Here is a 19963-nt window from a genome sequence, read left to right on the forward strand (position 1 = left end):
AGCGGTCAAGGCCCAGGTATGACAGCACCTGTGCTGGACGAAGCTGTGTGGTGGCGGAGACGGGTGACAGGAGGCCAGGGCAGAGAGGACAGGCCCACAACCCACTCGGCAGGGCCAGGGAAGCCCAGGGGCTCTGCAGTCATACAGGCTGTCTGAAACGTGACACTTTCCAGCTCCGTGACCTTGGGCGCAGTTATTTAATCCCTGAACAAAACGAGCTCCGTGGGACTGCGGCATCACCTGGCGGGCTTCCACAAACTCCAAGCGGCTTCCCAAGGAAGGCTGTACCTGAAAATCTTCGCAATCAATAGTACAGAGAAAAAGGTAACGCTTTCACTTCATGTGTACTTGAGTTTCCTTTTCTATTCTCTTCTAACACAAGTGTTGGGATCTCAGGGTTGGGATCCCAGCTTATCTTAGGAACGCTGCTTATCTGTGACTCAGTTCTCCTGTCTGTGAAATGGGGACTGTTGTTAGAATGAACCAGCTTATACCTGAGCCCCACAGGTTCTTAGGAAGATCAGATGAGTTAATGTATGTAACGAGCTTGGACACCACCTGACAAGAGCAGTCGGCGTCAGACTGTCCTTACTGCTGTCCCCTGAGCTTCAGAACTGAAGAAATACAAAAGTCTGACCTCTTTACAAGTTAAATTGTGTCACTGAAAACTTCTAAGAAGCAGAGACAACCCACAACAGAAGTGGGATACAGAAAAGACAGCAAGAAAACTTTAATAACACTCAGAGTGGCTTCAGACTTTGCGAAGAGCAGTAACAGGGCACTGGGGAAAGTGCGAACAACAAAACCAGGTTTACTTGCTGGTCAATTTCTGGGCGGAGGAGACCATCATCCCCATGACCACTGGCTGGAGAATACCGTAGATAATTAGCAAGGTCTGGCTGACTATTCTCTAAGCATTATGATGTCTGAGAGCAGACAATAGCGGTCCTACCACAGATCTGCCTTCCCGCACCCAGGCACATCGGCAAGAGAGTGACAGACACAGCCGTTCAACTGGGAATTATATTAAAAAACAGGAACGAGGGGGTCTTGATAATTGTGCCTACAGGAAAAAGCACAATGGTGAAGGAAAGGCCTTCCCCTTAAGACTGCAGGACACAGGCTCCAAAGGTGCGGGGACAGGCTGGGGACAAAGGAAGCAACGCCCCATCGGGAGGCGCTCCTCCCTGGACGACACATGCAAGGAAGAAGTCCCTCTGAGCGAGTGAGTGACAACCACCCACCCGGAAACTGAGGTCCTGCTGTGTCTTCAGAAAGACTGACCCTCCAGCTGAGCCAGAAGTGAGCCGACCATGCGCTCCCAGGGCTGCTAGGAGGGCGATCTTCCCCCCACCGACACCGAGCGCGTTTCCAGGCACCCACGCCCGGCTCTAGACCAGGAGGCCCAGAGAGCCCTGTCTCTCCCCAGCGAGCCCCCCAAACCCCACACAGCTGGCCGGGCGACAGCCAGCCCGACTCTGTCTAGCGCGGCTGCACAAGCCAGACGTTCAAGAACCAGGGAGCTCGGCCTCCTCCCAGACGTGCCCTGCCATCTCCAGAGCCGCACTGTCCACGCTGAGCTAGTGCAACTGCATGAAATAAATCTACAAGTTCAGGCCCTTACTCGCGTGAGCCACATTTTCCAGGCTTGGAAGGCACGCGTGGCTGGTGGCGACCGCGTCAGTGCAGAGAGAACATACTGTTACTGCACAGAGCGCTACAGGACGGCGCTGCCCTAGAATTCAGGACCCGCTGCAGTGTTGGGCGGGGAGAGGCGCAACAACTTTCACTTTTTCCCCCTTAATAAACATCAAGATGTGAGATGTTTACAGCCGAGATCCACTCGTGTGTAACTTGCAGAATTTAGAAAAATAGTACATCTTACTAAGACTAGCATCCCCAAAGATCTGAGAGCATTTAACCAAATGCCACTGCGGAACGTCTCCTCCTACACCCGGCGCTCCTCCCTCTGCGAACGTCTCCTCCTACACCCGGCGCTCCTCCCTGACCCTGCGGACCAAGGGCTCACCTCGGGGGTGCTTCCCTCCAGGCCTCCTGGGCAGCGGCTCCTCAGTGGACCGGGCGGATGCGTGCAGGGCATTCTCCAGACTGTTACCGACACTGCTGACGGGGGTCTCCGTCCTGGGAGTGACCTCAGGGGACAAGAATAGAAACACCTTATTTTCTTCCATGTAGCTCATATGGAATGATTTCCATTTTTATTTAAAAGACATTTAAGTTTATTGTAGCTTCAAACTTTTCTATAAAATGCGTATTACTAGTGCACCTATAAAGCACTTCCGGCAAAAGACAAAAATTTCACCAACCCACTCCTCATCACTGAAACTTAAAAACATCCCAAGTTTGAGCAAACGTGCAAGTCTTGTGCCAGTGGTTCACTCGCTGGATAGAAACTGTTAACCAAGCCATCAGGAATCATATACCTATATCTGAGGCACAACCTGATTTTCTATTTCTTCAAATCATAGAGTTTCCTATAATATTAATTACACAGCAGGACTTAATACAGTCCTTCTATAAATCTTGAAAAAAAATAATAAAATGCCCTTAAAAAAACCCAGTAAAGAACAGAATACAACTTGATCTATTTGGGAGTACATTTTAAAAAAGCAGATTCTAAAATTACATTACAATTCCATTTCTGGGAATTTTCATACGAAGTACTTACACGTGAGAAAGATGTGGGGCGGGACGCTCACCGCAGCGTTGGTAATAGTACCATACTGAAAACACCTTAACAGCTACTGATAGAGACCCACTAAACAAAGGACTGCCGCCCACAGATCCCCACTCTGCACGGCAAGAAAAGCTCACCTAGACCAAGTGTCCAAAACAAGCCAGAAGGAGTGTCCCGTGCCCCCTCCCGTCTCAGGGTTACAGTGAACGTGTCCATGTGTAAATAAACAAGGCCCAGAAGGATACGGCAAACTGGTAACCGTTAAGTGACTTCAAGAAATGAGAGGAGGCTTTCTTGGGCAGGGTAGGGAGGGTGCAATAACTTTCTTTTTTTCCCCTTAATAATGACGAGTATTTGAAAATTTTGCCAAATATATTTACTACTTGTAGGATTTAGAAGAATAAAAATGACCAATGCTTTAACGTCTTCATATTCACAATTTAATGTACATCAAAATTTCAAAGGACAGTAGAGAAAAATTAAATTTTAAAGTTTATCAAAAGAGGTGAGTTTTAAAAGGTGGAGAGGGGCTTCCCTGGTGGCGCAGTGGTTAAGAATCCGCCTGCCAATGCAGGGGACAGGGGTTCGAGCCCTGGTCCGGGAAGATCCCACATGCCGCAGAGCAACTAAGCCCGTGTGCCACAACTACTGAGCCTGCGCTCTGGAGCCCACGAGCCACAACTACTGAGCCCGCACACCACAACTACTGAAGCCCGTGCGCCTACAGCCCGCGCTCCACAACAAGAGAAGCCACCGCAATGAGAAGCCCGCGCACCGCAACGAAGAGTAGCCCCCGCTCACCCGCAACTAGAGAAAGCCCACGCCCAGCAACAAAGACCCAACGCAGCCAAAAATAAATAAATTAATTAAAAAACAAAAACGGTGGAGAAACACCATCCTACATACACAACAAAGGAGAAGATTTGGGAAAAAGTGGAGCATGACTTCTGGTCCCAACCCTGACCCGTGTCAGGAAGCTCTCTGGCCTTCACTGTCCCTGGTCCTCCTCGCTACCTGGACAGCAGGTGGGCGGCAGCACGGCCCCGTCCCCTGCTGTGTAAACCCCGGGCCTGGGGCATCAGGCAGAGGCAGAGGGAGTGGAGCAGGTGGAGGTGGCACCACTCCTGCAGGGCAGGCCTGTACCTGCCATCTCGGAGACAGGACACCCAAGCCTTCACAGACGGAGCCGCAGCGAGACCGCAGGCTGCCTGCAACAAGCTCCGCCTGCTCCACCTGTCAGCCTCCGGCCAGGAAGGCGCCCTGCTGCGCACGGTGCCACGCAGGGACCCCACGCAAGGACCCCACGCAAGGACAGCAACTCACCGCACGTCTGGTGAGTCTGCAAGTTTATGTAGCTCAAGGAAAGAGCTCCTCCCCACCCAGTATTCCTCCAAAAGGTCAATTCATTTGATAACATTTACCAAGATGTTATCAAGACAGCTACATTTTTCAGTTACTTATATTTATAATTTAACTAAATTGGATTATTTCCTTTAGGTGTGGCGAAGTTTCTTTCATCATCCAATGGTCAGAGTATTCCAGAAATGAACTTCTCTCCTATTAAATAAGATAACAGCACTAATAGGTACAAGTAATTACTCAAAGAGCACGATTTTAAATTCCAAACAGTAAATATTACTTTGGGAAACAACTCAGGAGGTTCCCATTTTCAGCTACACACTGAACATAACGGCAACAGACTCCCCCCATCTGATCTGACTCCTAGGAACCCCTGTGTTCTCTTAGCTGCCCTGGCAAGTAATTCTAAGTGCTGGCCCTAAGGAGAGAGAGGCTGGGCTGTCTCAACAACCGACAACGGAAACACTGGGCCTGCTGGCCAGCGAGGAACCTCCCTGCCCCAAGCAGAGACACACATGCCCCTGCCCAGCCTGCAACAGCCCAAACGGCCAGAGCACAACGCCCTCCTCCAGACTCTCAGCCTGTGGGGAGGGGGGTGCAAGAGTGGACCAAGTGCCCTCCAGCCCCTCTGGTTAACACTGTGGTTGGAGAACGCAGCTTGTGAAGCAGGGGAAGCAGACCCGCACGGGGTTCTCAGCCCTGACTGCACGCGGAACCCCGGGGTGCTAAAAGAATGCAGGCCAACACCCCGCCAAGCCAACCAGGACTTCTGGACTGCGGCCGGGACGCTGGTGTGTTTCTTTTGTTTTGTGCGTGAAGCTCCCAGGGCCCCACGTCCAGATGTCTGACTGTCTCCAGAGGAGAACAGCGAGCTCCTTCCCTGGATTCACAGGAAAAGCTATAGGGTGTAGGTCAATGTGCCGTGGCTACAAACAGAAAGGGAAAATCTGTGAGTTCCCCATCAAAACGTATGCACTGCATCTGACATAAATACATGAAAGAAAACTCTTTAAAACTGTAACTACTGGAAAAATAATATTTGTTTTCCTCGGTACTTTTTCCCCAAAGCATTTCTTCCTAGTCTTCCAAATGTTCACTTTTTCCAACCAAGCCTTTATCTTTACTTTGCTCCTTTGTTTACATTGAAAGCTGTCTTCACTTGCGTTTCCCAGAAATGCTGTTTGGGGTTATTTTTGGTCAAGTTAATTTGCCCCACGTGACCTACGCAGTTCAGCTCAAGTGCTCTCTGACTCAGGCTCACAAGCAGGGCCAGTCAGCAGCTTGGTGGACGCGAGAATAAAGACCCGCTCCGTTCCCAGTGTCGCCTTCCACTGCTGCGGGGAAGGCGCTGAGAAGATGCTCTCCAATGACAGAGCCCAGCTCAACCTTGACGGATGTTTCCCATTAGGCTCAAAGTCCCTTTTCCTGCAAGCAGCCGGCTCTGTTTCTAAACGACGCCGGACGTGCTTGCCGGCCGGGAAGGTGAACCTCCCGTTTCACCTTCACGGCGGGCCTCTCCTACGGCCCACGGGGTCTGGCTCCTGTCACCGCCGTGACATCCCCCTCGGCTCCCCTCCGCTCCATCCACTGCGGCCACCGGGGGCGGGACCGACGGCCGGGAGGCCTTTGCCCCAGCTGTGCCCTCAGCCAGGAGCCCCTCGACCCCATCTCGTGCACAGCTCCGGCTCCACAGCTGCGGCCGCAGCCCGCTGACCATGCCACCACGGCCAAAACTTCGTCTGGCAAACGTTCAGCTTCCTCCACTGCACCTAGTTCGTAGGGTTTTTGTGAGAATTAAATGAAAAGCATTTAAAGTAGTTAGTGTGCTGGAAAAACAGCCAGGACTCAGTGAGATGTTAGCGGCTGCTATGACCATTGCACATGTCAGCCAGCCATGAAGGCCATTACACAGCCTCAAGTGCCAACACGCGGCGCTGTGAGGACACGTGGAGGGGGCACATGCCCACGAGGTCCCGCAGGGAAGCTCCCCTGGGCGGCCTCGAATCCGGGGGCAGGGTCTGTGCTCAACCCCACTATCCACACCCCAAGTACAGCACGCAAAGCTGCCCTGCTGACCACGCCCAGGGTCCAGGTCCAGGCAGCCCCACGGTTTCCACATCCCCGTCCCTGGAATCTGGGGGCTGCCTCCCCCTCTAAATAGACACTCCACCTACAGGTGGACTCTTCCGTGACAAGCGATCAGCACACTGCAACTACAGGTAGACAAATGCCCTTACGAGCAATGCTCACATGTCACAGGCAAGCAATCTCACCCCCAACCAGCAAGTGCAAATCGGTGCAAGTGTCTCAACAGCAATTAGGTGTATGTAACAAACTTTTATTACATCTGTACCTTTGGACCCACTAATCCCGCTGGGAGGAATCTATCCTAAGAATATAGCCAGCGATACAAAGGTTTGTGGGCAAGAAGGTTCATCTTAGCTTTAAAAAGACAAAAACAGGGAATTCCCTGGCAGTCCAGGGGTTAGGACTTCGAGCTTTCACCGCTGAGGGCATGGGTTCAATCCCTGGTAAACTAAGATCCTGCAAGCCATGCAGCACGGCCGAAAAAAAAAAAATGACATAAATATCCAGCAAGATTAATATTTAAGGACGTAAATAAACTTACATCCAGGGGCTTCCCTGGTGGCGCAGTGGTTGAGAATCTGCCTGCCAATGCAGGGGACACGGGTTTGAGCCCTGGTCCGGGAAGATCCTACATGCCGTGGAGCAACTAAGCCCGCGAGCCACAGCTACTAAGCCTGCGCTCTAGAGCCCGCGAACCACAACTACTGAGCCTGAGCTCTAAAGCCCACGAGCCACAACTACAGAAGCCCTCACACATAGAGCCCGTGCTCCGCAACAAGAGAAGCCACCACAATGAGAAGCCCGCGCACCGCAACGAAGAGTAGCCCCCCCCCCCACAACTAGAGAAAGCCCGCACGCAGCAACGAAGACCCAACGCAGCCAAATAAATAAATAAATAAATAAATTTACATCCATATGATTAAATATTATGCAGCCTTTAAAAAATAATTTCAGAAAATGAAAGGCATGGAGAACACTCACACTTAGATATGTGAATTTCGTAATATATAAATCGTATAGATACATATATTACAGGCATTGAAAAAAGAAGAAAACATGCCACAATTTTAATAGTATTTACTATCTGAGTGATTAAAATATACTTTTCTGTTTTTCAATTTTTCTGGAAGGAACAATCACTATTAGAATTAAGGGAAAAGTTAAAGATACTACGTCTAAATGAGAGCACCTTCCTACAAGACGCAAACAGCACGAAAAAGTCCAACAAAAGCAAGTTCTAAAACCGCAACTGCTCATCCCTTGCACGGCTGTCCTGTCTCCCCCGGGCCTGGCGCGTCTGGGAGCTGTCGGAGGTGCTGAGCGACACCGGCAGGACAGGAAACCCTGCGGTCCAGGGAGGACGGCGGAGCTGAGGCCTCGTGGGACCAGGAGTCAGCCAAGCAAACACCTGCAGCAAGGGCTTCCAGGAGCAGGGACAGATGGGTGGGGGCCCCGAGTCTCCAAGAGCTGGGCAGGAAGGCCTCCTTGGCTGAAGCTCATGAACGCCAGGGACCTCCAAGCACAAGCATGAACTCCAGCATCTACAAACAGAGTCCCTGATTTTCAACATGTTTTCCAAGTACCACCTCTATACCGGAAAGAACAACATGTTAAATATTTCTAAGTCAATGGGAAAAAAATACATAAAATCAAAAAGAAAAGTGATTTGTAAGCATTTTACTAAAATAGTGATTATGTGTCTCTAAAACCCAGAACAAGAAAATAGATAGTTTAATAGTGAAAGCTATTTGCTGACTTAGGACAAGCAGAAGCCAGAGCTAACCAAAATCCGTTTTCCACATAAAAACACTGCTTTTAATATTTCTTACCCTAGGGCTCTGCTCATTAAAAAAGAGAAAAGGAGGGAGCAAAAATCGATTACTGCTCAAAAATCTCAGCACAAGGTACCAAGTACGTAACCAGATGAGTTCCAGCAAAGCGGCTCGAAAGCCATGCTCTTCCCAAGCAGCCTTCAGGGCGGTGCAGCCCCACCGCACACCCAGCCTCTGTGCACGCCGGGAAGCTCAGAAATTCAACTCCAGGCCCCCCTGCAGCCGGCAGCCGGCGGTTAAACCAGAGCCCGGCGGTGGGGGAAGGCGCCCGGAGCCTGTCACCTAGCAGGGGCCACCATCGTCCAGCTGGTGACGTGGCCGAGGCGCAGGGCGTAGCAGGACAGGCTTCGTCTGAACAGTCGCACTGCCAGCCTCTCATTCAGAGGTTTATCTTAAACAATGTCAACAGCTTAGGTGTATTCTCCTAAAACTGAGCAGACAACAGGCAGCAAATTTAAGGCGGGGGCGGGGGAGCATTAAAAACAGTGGTGTCGAGAGAAAGGTGCAATGTTAGTGGTGAGGACCACGAATGACGCAAGGGGTCACGCAGGGTCACGCAGGAGTATTATTAAACCCAGAACTTCAAAAGGCACAGCCACGTGGGATCTCAATAAACTCTGAAGACAACACTGAATGTAAAATACATTCAGGAAGGCAGCCCCTCCCCCTTTAGGAAAAACGTAAGGCATGTGACCGGTGTACTCGTGGAAACCACTTCAAATGCAGGGCTGCGGTCCTCTGCACGGCAACGTCAATTTCAGGTAGTTTCTTCTCGTGGACATCACAGCCAAAGTCGCTCCTTTTTACCCTCAGGACTTTTGACATTAAGTGCATACTACACACCATATTGTTAGCGTGCACATTTTGGCCAGAAGTGTGCTTAAATATTGGGGTTTTCTTTGAGAACATGACTCAAAGTCTAGTCATAATAAGTAAACTGGGCTCTAATGACCATTTTGGTTCTTGACGTAATATTCAAGCACCAGAGATGAACCTCGCAGAGCAGCACATGTTCCAGTGGTTGCTGTACGATCCCCCGGGGTGCAAGCCACGATACGGGTTCAGTCCAGAACCCTGGGGCATCCAGGATGGGGGACAACAGGCACCCAGAGCAGCTGGAAATGAGCAGGAGCCACCCAGCTGAAGACAAGGACGTAGCAAAGGTCCAGAAAGTATGAGTAAAAGAGGCCCTGGGCATTTCTTTCTATAGGAGCCACTTGAGCAGACGCCTGTTACGAGCACGGCTGAGCTGCTTAGAGTTCCTCAGGGCCAGGGAGCCGTTCAGGGAAAGATCAGACCGGAAAGGGCCCAACGCGTGATCAGAGAAGACACTCAGGTCAAGGAATTCAAGATGCACCTCCAGCCGCAGATGTCAGCAGACCCTGCACGTGAGAGGTACACGGGTATGGGCGCTGAGCCTGCCCTTTCACACACCAGACCCTCCTCGGCACCCTGAGTGCCAGAACATTTCAACAAGCATCTTACGTGCAGTCTCCAAAGGACACGCTAATCTCAAGGCACCGGGCCAGCCCATTTCTCCGCCTCTGCCCAGAGCTTCACCTTTACAGTGACGCGAGTCACAGCAAGCAGGAAGCACTCCTTCACAGCTATACTTCCTTGGGGAGCATTACTCCTTCTTGGACACGTGGTCTACACTGACCACAACACTTGGATTACAAAACACAGGTGGTTCTCCATCAATAATGGCTGAGTAGTCAGAGCAATATTTTGTAGATAACCATAAGCTCTGGACAAAGCATATAAAACAATGAACCGACACAACCAAACACAGGAGAAACCAGGGGGAGGTCTCAGCTTGGAAGTGAGACGTGCACGGGTGAGCTCATGTCCAGCAGGCCCAGGCCTCGCCAGAGAGGAGAGCAGCTGAAGCTCAGGGAGGGCCCCCAAGCCCCACCAACTCGGAAAGCCAGAGATCGGAACGCTGGTGGACTCCAGCCGCTGGAAAGTGAGAGGGAAACCCCGAAAGGAGAGCGCCCGGAAGGGGAACAGCAAATTCTGCACGTGACTCCTGCCCACACTCCGCGTGAGCCCTGAGCCAGGCGCCAAGGGCAGGCTCCTGGCGGTCACCCCAAGACCAATCAGCAGCACAGACCGCAGCAGCCGGCGGACACCGGAGAGGGGCCTGGGAGGAGCCCAGCCAGGTCCACTACACCAAACAAACACAACTGGGTGCCAACACCCTTCAGGAGGACAGAACAAAATCCAGAGTTTCTACAATGCCTCACACACAATGTCCAAGAAGCGATCCGTAATTACTAGACACATAAAGAAACGAAAACGAGACCCACACAGAGAGAAAAGGAGGGCAGGCACAAGATGAGCCGTAGCTGGGGCCCGAGGCAAGGGGCGATAAGCGGCTGCTGTAACGAGGCTCCAGGACGGGAGGGAAAATATGCCCATGGTATACGAACCAAGAAGAGATCTCAGTAGAGAAACAGAAATTGTTTCTAAAAATGGAAATTCAGGAAGCAACCAATGTCCTTTAGTAAGTGAATGGATAAATAAACTGTGAACTTCCATACAATGAACTATGACCCAGCTCTGTAGAGAAATGAGCTCTCCAGCCATGAAAAGACGTGGGGGAAGCTTAAATCCATGTTCCTAAGTGAAGAAGACCATCTGATCCCAACCATGTGACATTTGGAAAAGGCAAAACTATGGAGACAGTCAAAAGATCAGTGGTGGCCAGGGGTTGCGGGGCGGGGGGGGGGGGGGGGGCGGTGAATGGGTAGAGCACAGAGGATTTTAATGACAGTGAAAATATTCTGTAATACTGTAACAGTGGATATATGTCATTACACATTTGTCCAGACCTATAAAATATACAACACTAAGAGTGAGCCCTAACATAAACTGTGGACTTTGGGTGATTATGATCAATTTTTCTGGGAACCTAAAAGTGCTCTAAAAACCTGTCCTAAAATAACAAAACAAGTTTTAATGGAAATTCTAAAACAAAAAATGCTATTTCTGAAATAAAAAATCCACTGGGTGGCCTTAACAGCAGTTTGGAATTAATAGAAGAGTCAGTGAATTTCAAGACAGATCAGCAGAAAGCGTCCAATCCAAAACACAGAGAGAGAGAAATATTTTGGGGAAAAATAAAAAAGAAGAACAAAGCTTCCAGGACCTGTGGAATAATATCAAAAGGTTTAACATACCTGCAGCTAGAGTTCCAGAAGGAAAGAGAGATGGAGACAGGAAAAACCATGGAGAAATTATGGCTGAAAATCTCCCCAATTTAGTAAAAGACATAAAAAAATTTACAGATCCAGTAAGTTCAAAGAACAGCAAACAAGATAAATTCAAGAAAACAACACAGTCAAGCTGTTCCAATACCAAAGCCAGAGATGATCTTGAAACCAGCCAGAGGAAAACAGCACTTTGGATACAGAACCATAAAATGAATGATGGCCAGAAGACATGTCTCAACTCTTTTAAAAGCTAGAAGAAAAAGAACAGTCAACAAAGAATCCTACATCCAGTGAAAACACCCTTTAACAATACAGGGCAAAACAAAGCATTTTTGGATAAAAGAAAACAGAGAATTTCTTGCCATCAGCCCTGCACTCCAAAACATGCTGAAGAAAAGATTTCCATCCAGACTGAAGGGATACGGTAACAAACTGGTTCTTCTGTAAGAAATGGCAAATACATGAGTAAACATAAAAGACTATACTTTATTTTAACTTTAAAAAAATATATTCCTATTAAAGCAAAAAACATATTGTAGGACTAAACAGCATATATAGAAGCAATACATATTTAAGCACAGCATGAAGGACAGAGAAACCTTATGGGTACAATACCATTGCAAGATTCTCACACTCCACATGAACTCAGGAAGGCAGACTGTGAAACTGCAGTAACCCCTAGACCAGCCACTAAAAATAGTGCAACGAAGCAAGCCCATAGCTCAAATGGAGTCTGTGAGTCCCCTTAAATGAAGTTCCAGAAAAGGTGGAACTAATCAATGGTGGGGGAAAAGTAGAAGAGAAAAAAAAGAAAAAAGGCAGGAGGTAGGAGAGAGCAGGGTTTGGTGGTGGTAAAGGTGGGAACTGACCCAAAACAGAATGAGGAAATTTTCTGGGGTGATAGTAATGTTCTGTATCTTGGTAGGGGTTCATTCATTTACCAAAACTCAAGTGGTGAAAAACACTCACTCACTCACATGATACACTTAAAATGTGTGCATTTTGTGATACGCCACATTAACAAATTGAAGAATAAAAACCATATTTTCGGGGGCTTCCCTGGTGGCGCAGTGGTTGAGAATCTGCCTGCTAATGCAGGGGACACGGGTTCGAGCCCTGGTCTGGGAAGATCCCACATGCTGCGGAGCAACTAGGCCCGTGAGCCACAACTACTGAGCCTGCGCGTCTGGAGCCTGTGCTCCGCAACAAGAGAGGCCACGATAGTGAGAGACCCACGCACCGCGATGAAGAGTGGCCCCCACTTGCCGCAGTTAGAGGAAGCCCTCGCACAGAAACGAAGACCCAACACAGCCAAACAAATAATAATTAAAGGTGCTAATAATTAAAAAAAAAAACCATATTATCATCTCAATAGATGCGGAAAAAGTTTTTGATAAAATTCAACATCCATTTATGATAAAAACTCTTCAGAAAGTGGGCAAAGAAGGAATATACCTCAACATAGTAAAGACAATAGATGACAAACCCACAGCCAACATCATTCTCAACAGGGAAAAGCTGAAAGCGTTTCCTCTAAGATCGGGAGTAAGACAAGGATGCCCACTCTCGCCACTTTTATTCAATGTAGTTTTGGAAGTCCCAGCCACGGCAATCAGAGACGAAAAAGAAATAAAAGGAATCCAAATTGAAAAAGAAGTAAAGCTGTCACTGTTTGCAGATGACATGATACTATACATAGAGAATCCTAAAGATGCTACCAGGAAACTGCTAGAGCTTATGAATGAATTTGGTAAAGTTGCTGGATACAAAATTAATACACAGAAATCTGTTGCATTTCTATACACTAACAATGAAATATCAGAAAGAGAAATTAAGGAAACGATCTCATCTACCATCTCATCACAAAGAATAAAATACCTAGGAATAAACCTACCAAAGGAGGCAAAAGACCTGTACTCTGAAAATTACAAGATGAAAGAAACTGAAGTCAACACAAACAGGTGGAAGCATATACCATGTTCTTAGATTGGAAGGATTAACATTGTTAAAATGACCACACTACCCAAGGCAATCTATAGATTCAATGCAATCCCTATCAAATTACCAATGGCATTTTTCACAGAAATAGAACAAAACACTTTTTAATTTGTATGGAAGCAAAAAAGACCCTCAATAGCCAAAACAACCTTGAGAAAGAAGAATGCAGCTGGAGGAATCACGCTCCCTGACTTCAGAGTATACTACAAAACTACAGTAATCAAAACAGTAATGGTATTAGCACAAAAATAGAAATACAGATCAACGGAACAGAACAGAAAGCCCAGAAATAAACCCACACACTTATAGTCAGGAGGCAAGAATATACAATGGAGAAAAGACAGTCTCTTAAATAAGTGGTGCTGGGAAAACTGGACAACTACATGTAAAAGAATGAAATTAGAACATTCTCTAACACCATATACAAAAATAAACTCAAAATAGATTAAAGACCTAAATGTAAGACTGGATACTATAAAACTCCTAGAGGAAAACACAGGCAAAACACTCTTTGACATAAATTGTAGCAGTATTTTTTTTTGATCTGTCTCCTAGAATAATGGAAATAAAAACAAAAATAAACAAATGGGACTTAATTAAACTTAAAAGCTTTTTACACAGCACAGAAAACCATAAACAAAAAGAAAAGACAACCTATGGAATGGAAGAAAATATCTGCAAACAATGCGACCAATAAGGGATGAATTTCCAAAATATACAAACAGCTCATGTGGCTTAATATCCAAAAAGCAAACAACCCAATCAAAAAAATGGGCAGAAGGACTCCCCTGGTGGCGCAGTGGTTAAGAATCCACCCGCCAATGCAGGGGACACAGGTTCGAGCCCTGGTCCGGGAAGATCCCACATGCTGCCGAGCAACTAAGCCCGCGGGCCACAACTACTGAAGCCCGTGCACCTGAGAGCCTGTGCTCCGCAACAAGAGAAGCCACTGCAATGAGAAGCCCGCACACTGCAACGAAGAGTAGCCCCTGCTCGCCACAGCTCAGAGAAAGCCCGCGTGAAGCAACGAAGACCCAACACAGCCAAAAATAAATAAAATAAATAAATTTATTTTTTTTTAAAATGGGCAGAAAACCTAAATAAGCATTTCTCCAAAGAAGATATACAGATGGCCAACGGGCACATGAAAAGATGCTCCACGTCACTAATTATTAGAGAAATGCAAAACAAAACTACAGTGAGGTATCATCTCACACCCATCAGAATGGTCATCATCAAAAAGTCTACAAATAACAAATGCTGGAGAGGGTGTGGAGAAAAGGGAACCCTCCTACACTGTTGGTGGGAATGTAAATTGGTGCAGCCACTATGCAGAACAGTATGGAGGTTCCTTAAAAACTAAAAACAGAGCTACCATATGATCCAGCAATCCCACTCCTGGGCATATATCCAGAAAAGATGAGAACTCTAATTCAAAAAGATACATGCACCACAATGTTCATAGCAGCACTATTTACAATACCCAAGACATGGAATGTCCATCAACAGATGAATAGGTAAAGAAGATATGGTATATACACACAATGGAGTATTATTCAGCCATAAAAAAGAATGAAATAATGCCACGTGCAGCAACATGGATGGACCTAGAGATTATCACACTAAGTGAAGTCAGACAAAGAAAGACAAACATCATATGATATCACTTATATGTGGAATCTAAAAAATGGTACAAATGAACTTACTTACAAAACAGAAATAGACTTATGATTACTAAAGGGGATAGCGGGGCGGGGGGGCAGGGGGACGGTATAGATAAAGTAGGAGGTTGGGATTAACATACACACACTACTATATATAAAACAGGTAAACAACAAGGGCCTACTGTATAGCACAGGGAACTATATTCAGTATCTTGCAATAATCTATAATGGAAAAGAATCTGAAAAAGAATACATATATGTATGTATAAGTGAATCGCTATGCTGTACACCTGAAACTAACAAAACATTGTCCATTAACTATACTCCAATTTTAAAAAATCGTTAACAAATGTAAAATAGCTAGCTAGTGGGAAGCAGCCGCATAGCACAGGGAGATCAGCTCGGTGCTTTGTGACGACCTAGAGGAATGGGATAGGGAGGGTGGCAGGGAGACGCAAGAGGGAGGGGATATGGGGATATATGTATATGTATAGCTGATCCACTTTGTTATACAGCAGAAACTAACACAGCATTGTAAAGCAACTATACTCCAGTAAAGATGATAAAAAATACATTAATTAAATTAAATTAAAAAATGGTTAAAACAAAAAAAAAGTGTGCAAGTCACAGAAAGTAAGTTTTACCTTTAAACTAAACTATACATACACTGAGCTGTAATACTGAGGATATCAACGAAAGGTTACTGAAAAAATAAAAATGAATGAGTAGGGGTGGGGTGGCTGGGAGAGGAACCACGTCACTACGACAAAAGGTTCCGAGGAACAATCAGAGCCGCCCAGAGGTGGCTGGGCGCCCGCAGCTCACACAACTGCCAGTGCCTCCCACTTCCTACTCCACGAGCCACAGAGCTTAGCCTCCTTTGTCTTCTCATTCCATATTCTTCAGGGTTTTCCTCTCACTTTTAATGATGAAGTAAAAAAACAAAAAAAACCACCACTTTTAACATAATTTTGGTGTCACATAATACACACAGCCCCTTACTCATGTCACCTCTGAAGTTCCTCATCCTTAAGCCCTGTGTCTGTCTCCCTGCTGCCAGAATGGGGACAGGACGGGATGGGACGGAACCTCCCTCACAGGCTCACCGGGAAGACCGCGCACACACGTCAGAAGCACCCGGCAGAGCGCCCCGCGCAGGGCACGGACCCCTCTTGTGTGCGTGCTACCTGTCTTCTACTCATCTCTTCACTAACAATTCTGAAAGAAAAAGCATCCTTGTGATTGCTCAATCAGCCTCGCCAGCACGAATATGAACAGCACACTGGTTCACGAGCTTCATACCTAGTCTTTAAAGTACAGGAAAAAACCCACACAAAATAAGAGTTTTCAGAAAAATCCCACCCTGCAAAGTACCCGTACCAGAAACACACTCTGTCGGGAAGCTGGCGACAGGAGGATCACCCTCCCACAGGGAGGAGCGAAGTTCCGAAGAGTATTTTAATACTTGATCGCGTCCAGGCGGAGTACACGCACCGCGCAGTGCCTCCCACGCGGCCCCAACACCCAGTACGTTCAAAGTTCTCATTAATTTAACTGACTTTGTTACAGCTAGGTCGTTACCATTATTCCCAAGCTTTTAATTTTTATTAAAATGCCCAAATGTGATGGGAGAAGGGACTGTTTTTCTTCCCCACAAATTAATTCTCCTCCTTTTTCAAAGTTATTTTTTCTAGTCTAGACTATAATATTTCTAGAAGTAGTTCCTACATATATATGTTTTAATTAGATTCACTGTGAATCAGTAAGAAAATTGAGGATACAATTTCTTTCTAGTAATTCTACTGAAGTTCTTATGTAAAAGTCCCAAATAACTACGAAATGATGCTATAATGCTCCCTTCTTATAATGAATCTGATGTCAATGTTTAAAGTATAAAAGACATATAAACTAACAACTGGGGTGATAACAGTCGCTCGGTTTACTGCCGTTCTATAGCACGTTAAAACATCTAGGCTTACCATGATTTACAATTCTGCAAACACTAAAGGAATATAGTGAAAGAGTCTTACGTTTAGAGATACAAGCTCTAAGCTACCTCTCCAAGACGACCTGATCCACGTGCATGGCGCCACAGGTGACCAGCCCACCAGAGCACCGGAAGACCACATGCCCTGTCCCCAGCTCTCACCTCCTCCCCAGCTCTGGGTGTACTTGTCCATAAACTTGGTTTTGTCACAGCGTAATATAAAGCCAAACCATCCTATTCAGAGAGTTTCTCCCAACAGAAGCTTTTGCACGCCGGCTTTTGAAAAATAAGTAAGTAGGATACAGATGTTAAAATTCACTAGAATCTACGGCTGTGTAATGCGTAAGAGAAACAGCCATTGGATAAAGGCTATGGAGAGTGTGAGTTGGTAACAGATATTACTAATAGGGCCATAGAGAAGAAAAGCACTAAGGAAGAAAAGGTTTTCACTGAGGGGGCCTTTCATAAACACCAACATGTCCCTTCCACTGGGTTTTCACAGACGCTCAGGACACAGCCCCTACTAGGTGGCAGGGACCGCTGGCCTCTGGGATTGAAAGACAGAGACACAGTCTCTGCCCTCCAATAAGGCAAAGTTTGGTGATGAAAACTTAAAGAACCCTACTACAGTAGGGTAAGGGCTAGGACAGAAGGAGCCAGAAGAAGTCTTATTTAATATGTGTGCACCAGGAAGTAGGGGTTGGGATGCCCCAGGCAGCAGGTGTCCCATCTGAGAGAACAGCATCTGCAAAGGCTCAGGGCAACGTGGCAACACAGTGAACAGGAGCAATATAAAAGCTGAATATAGCCGGGCAAGGGGCAGATCACAAAGGACGCAGCACACCATGCTAAGAACTGCATGCCAGAGAATAACCCTCCTACGGGCATCTTACCAGGACCGTTTCTGTGCCACCCTGGGAACTGCTGTTAGAGGCTAAGAGGGGCCCAGGGAGACTACGGGGTGTTACAGTACACAGACCCAGGCCAGGGAGACGAGTAGGTGTGGTACTAGACTACAACCAGGTTAAAGTCGGCACCTGAACATGTCACTGTTATTTCTAAAAGGAGTTAAGGTACCGAAATTTCTGTTTTAAATTTAATCAAAAAACAAAAGAGAGAAGTTATAAAGTTGCCTCTTGTAGACTTAAAACAATGGCATCAGTTAATTCTACAAAGAGGTCGTCACTCACATTCCAGTCTGCTTCTTGACTTGCGATGAGGCAGGGCCGCGCGGGGCTAGGGCTGTGCTTGTCCCCAGAAGACAGCTTTAATCTGTGCTCTGAATCCCTGATAAACTACCCCAAATCCACCTACTAAGGAGTGTCCCACAGATGTAACCATCATGCCAAGTGTGTTAGGGAGAGGTGAGGGGGGAGAGAGCGAGGGACAGACAGACAGACAGACCCAACGCTGAACCGGGCTGCGGCAGTGCCGATGGAGAACAGTAAGTCTATGGAGATGCTTGGGACCTGAGAACAAGCTGGTTGAAAATGAGAAAGCAGGTGTGGGCTCCTGGCTGGGGATCAGGACAAGGGCGCAGCAATAAAGGATGGGAAGAGAGGACCTTGCCTCTGTACACACTGAGCTCCCTGGGACATCCAGCTGTAGCTCAGTCCCAGTTAGTTAGAGATTTGGGGGTAACCAGAGAGAGCGGCAAAATCACAGCTGAAGATGTCATGAATTATAAAGTAACAAGAGAAGAGAAAGGAGGAGAGAAGCCTGAGGAATACCATCATCAAAAGGGCAGGAAAGCAGGAGAGAAACGGAAAACAAACGCTCATAGAAGCAGGAGGAAGTCAGCGGTGCCAGAGAAGTAAGGGAGGGGGCCCACTCCCAGGCAGCGGGTGACCAGGCCCCACCCAGACCCTTTAACCCAGCATCTCAGCGGCCCCATTTGTTTAAAAAAAAAAAAATAACACCATCCCCCGCGGAATTTCACTGCGCAGGGAACCCACAGAACAAATGAGAGATGAGAAGGATAAGGGCTGAAAAGTAGCCAGTGAATCTGGCAAATAAGAGGTCATCAAGATAAAGACATCAGTGAGACCCAATGGAGAGTCTAGAAGTAAACCGAAACATACTTGGGAAATACGCCATACCGTAACAGACAGCACTTTAAATCTGAGAGGGAAAGGATGCATTATTCAACGAATGGCACTGGGACAACTAGGTGGTCATCTGGAAAATATAAAACCAGCTTTGTACCTTATACCAAATAAATTCCAGATGGATCTGCTAAATGTAAAATGAGAAACCACACAAGTTTTGTAAGAAGACACCACAGGGAATGGTTATCATGTATAATGCATGATGTGTATATGAGCACAATCTATGCATATGTATAGTAATATGTACGATGCATAATGTATACTGCATTTCTAATTGTGACACAACACCCAGAAGCCAAACGAGACTGAAAAGAATGACATTAAAACAAACAAACAAACAAACAAAAACTGCATGGTAAAGTCTCTTGGAAAAAATCCAAACCTGGAAAACAAATACCTACAACTTCCACTAAAGACAAAAGGATAATTTCCTTGAAACTTAAAGAGCTCCTAAAAAACAATAAAGAAAAGATCAACAACCCAACAGAAAGGGGCAAAGGATACGGAGAGCTCAACAAAAATAAATAAAATGGATCACCTGCAAACACGTCCCTGCACTGAGCAGCATTCCTCGCCTAAGTGCCCGGCAGCAGCCAGCGGTGCGCTGACGCCCAGCGGGAGGGGAGGGACGCAGACAGGCGCTCACACACGCTGTGGAGGTCCCACAAGGTGCAGCTCGGCGACACCCCAAATAATTACATAAGCGCAGACCATGTGACCTGCCACCAACCCCACGTCCAGGCTTCGGCTCTGGAGACACACTTAGCAACATGTGAAAGGCCATATGCAGGTGACGTGTACATGACATGGAAGTGACGGACATTGTCTGCAACAGTAAGGTGGGAACAGTGCTCGTCAACAGAGACACACAGGGCAGCCACAAAATAGAATGAAGCCGCTCTGTGCACTGACATGAAGGCTCATCAAGAAAGACGCCAAGAGAAGCAAACAAGGGACAGACCTGTACGTGCAGCAAGACACCAGTTACCTATTTGTAAAGACAGAGAGTCTTTC

The 19963-nt window shown here is 47.0% G+C and overlaps 1 protein-coding gene across 2 annotated transcripts in view; it reads right to left on the bottom strand.

The window, feature by feature from the left end:
* The window catches only part of ZCCHC14 (zinc finger CCHC-type containing 14), a 56928-nt gene that overhangs the window by 29418 nt on the left and 7547 nt on the right, over positions 1 to 19963 (bottom strand). For both annotated transcript variants that reach the window (XM_059905885.1, XM_059905884.1), the window contains exon 2: positions 2030 to 2153. In XM_059905885.1, coding sequence (XP_059761868.1) covers positions 2030 to 2153 — 124 coding nt within the window. The remainder of the gene's footprint in view (positions 1 to 2029; positions 2154 to 19963) is intronic.

The sequence above is a fragment of the Balaenoptera ricei genome, chromosome 19, assembly GCF_028023285.1.
Source record: "Balaenoptera ricei isolate mBalRic1 chromosome 19, mBalRic1.hap2, whole genome shotgun sequence".
NCBI lineage: Eukaryota > Metazoa > Chordata > Mammalia > Artiodactyla > Balaenopteridae > Balaenoptera > Balaenoptera ricei.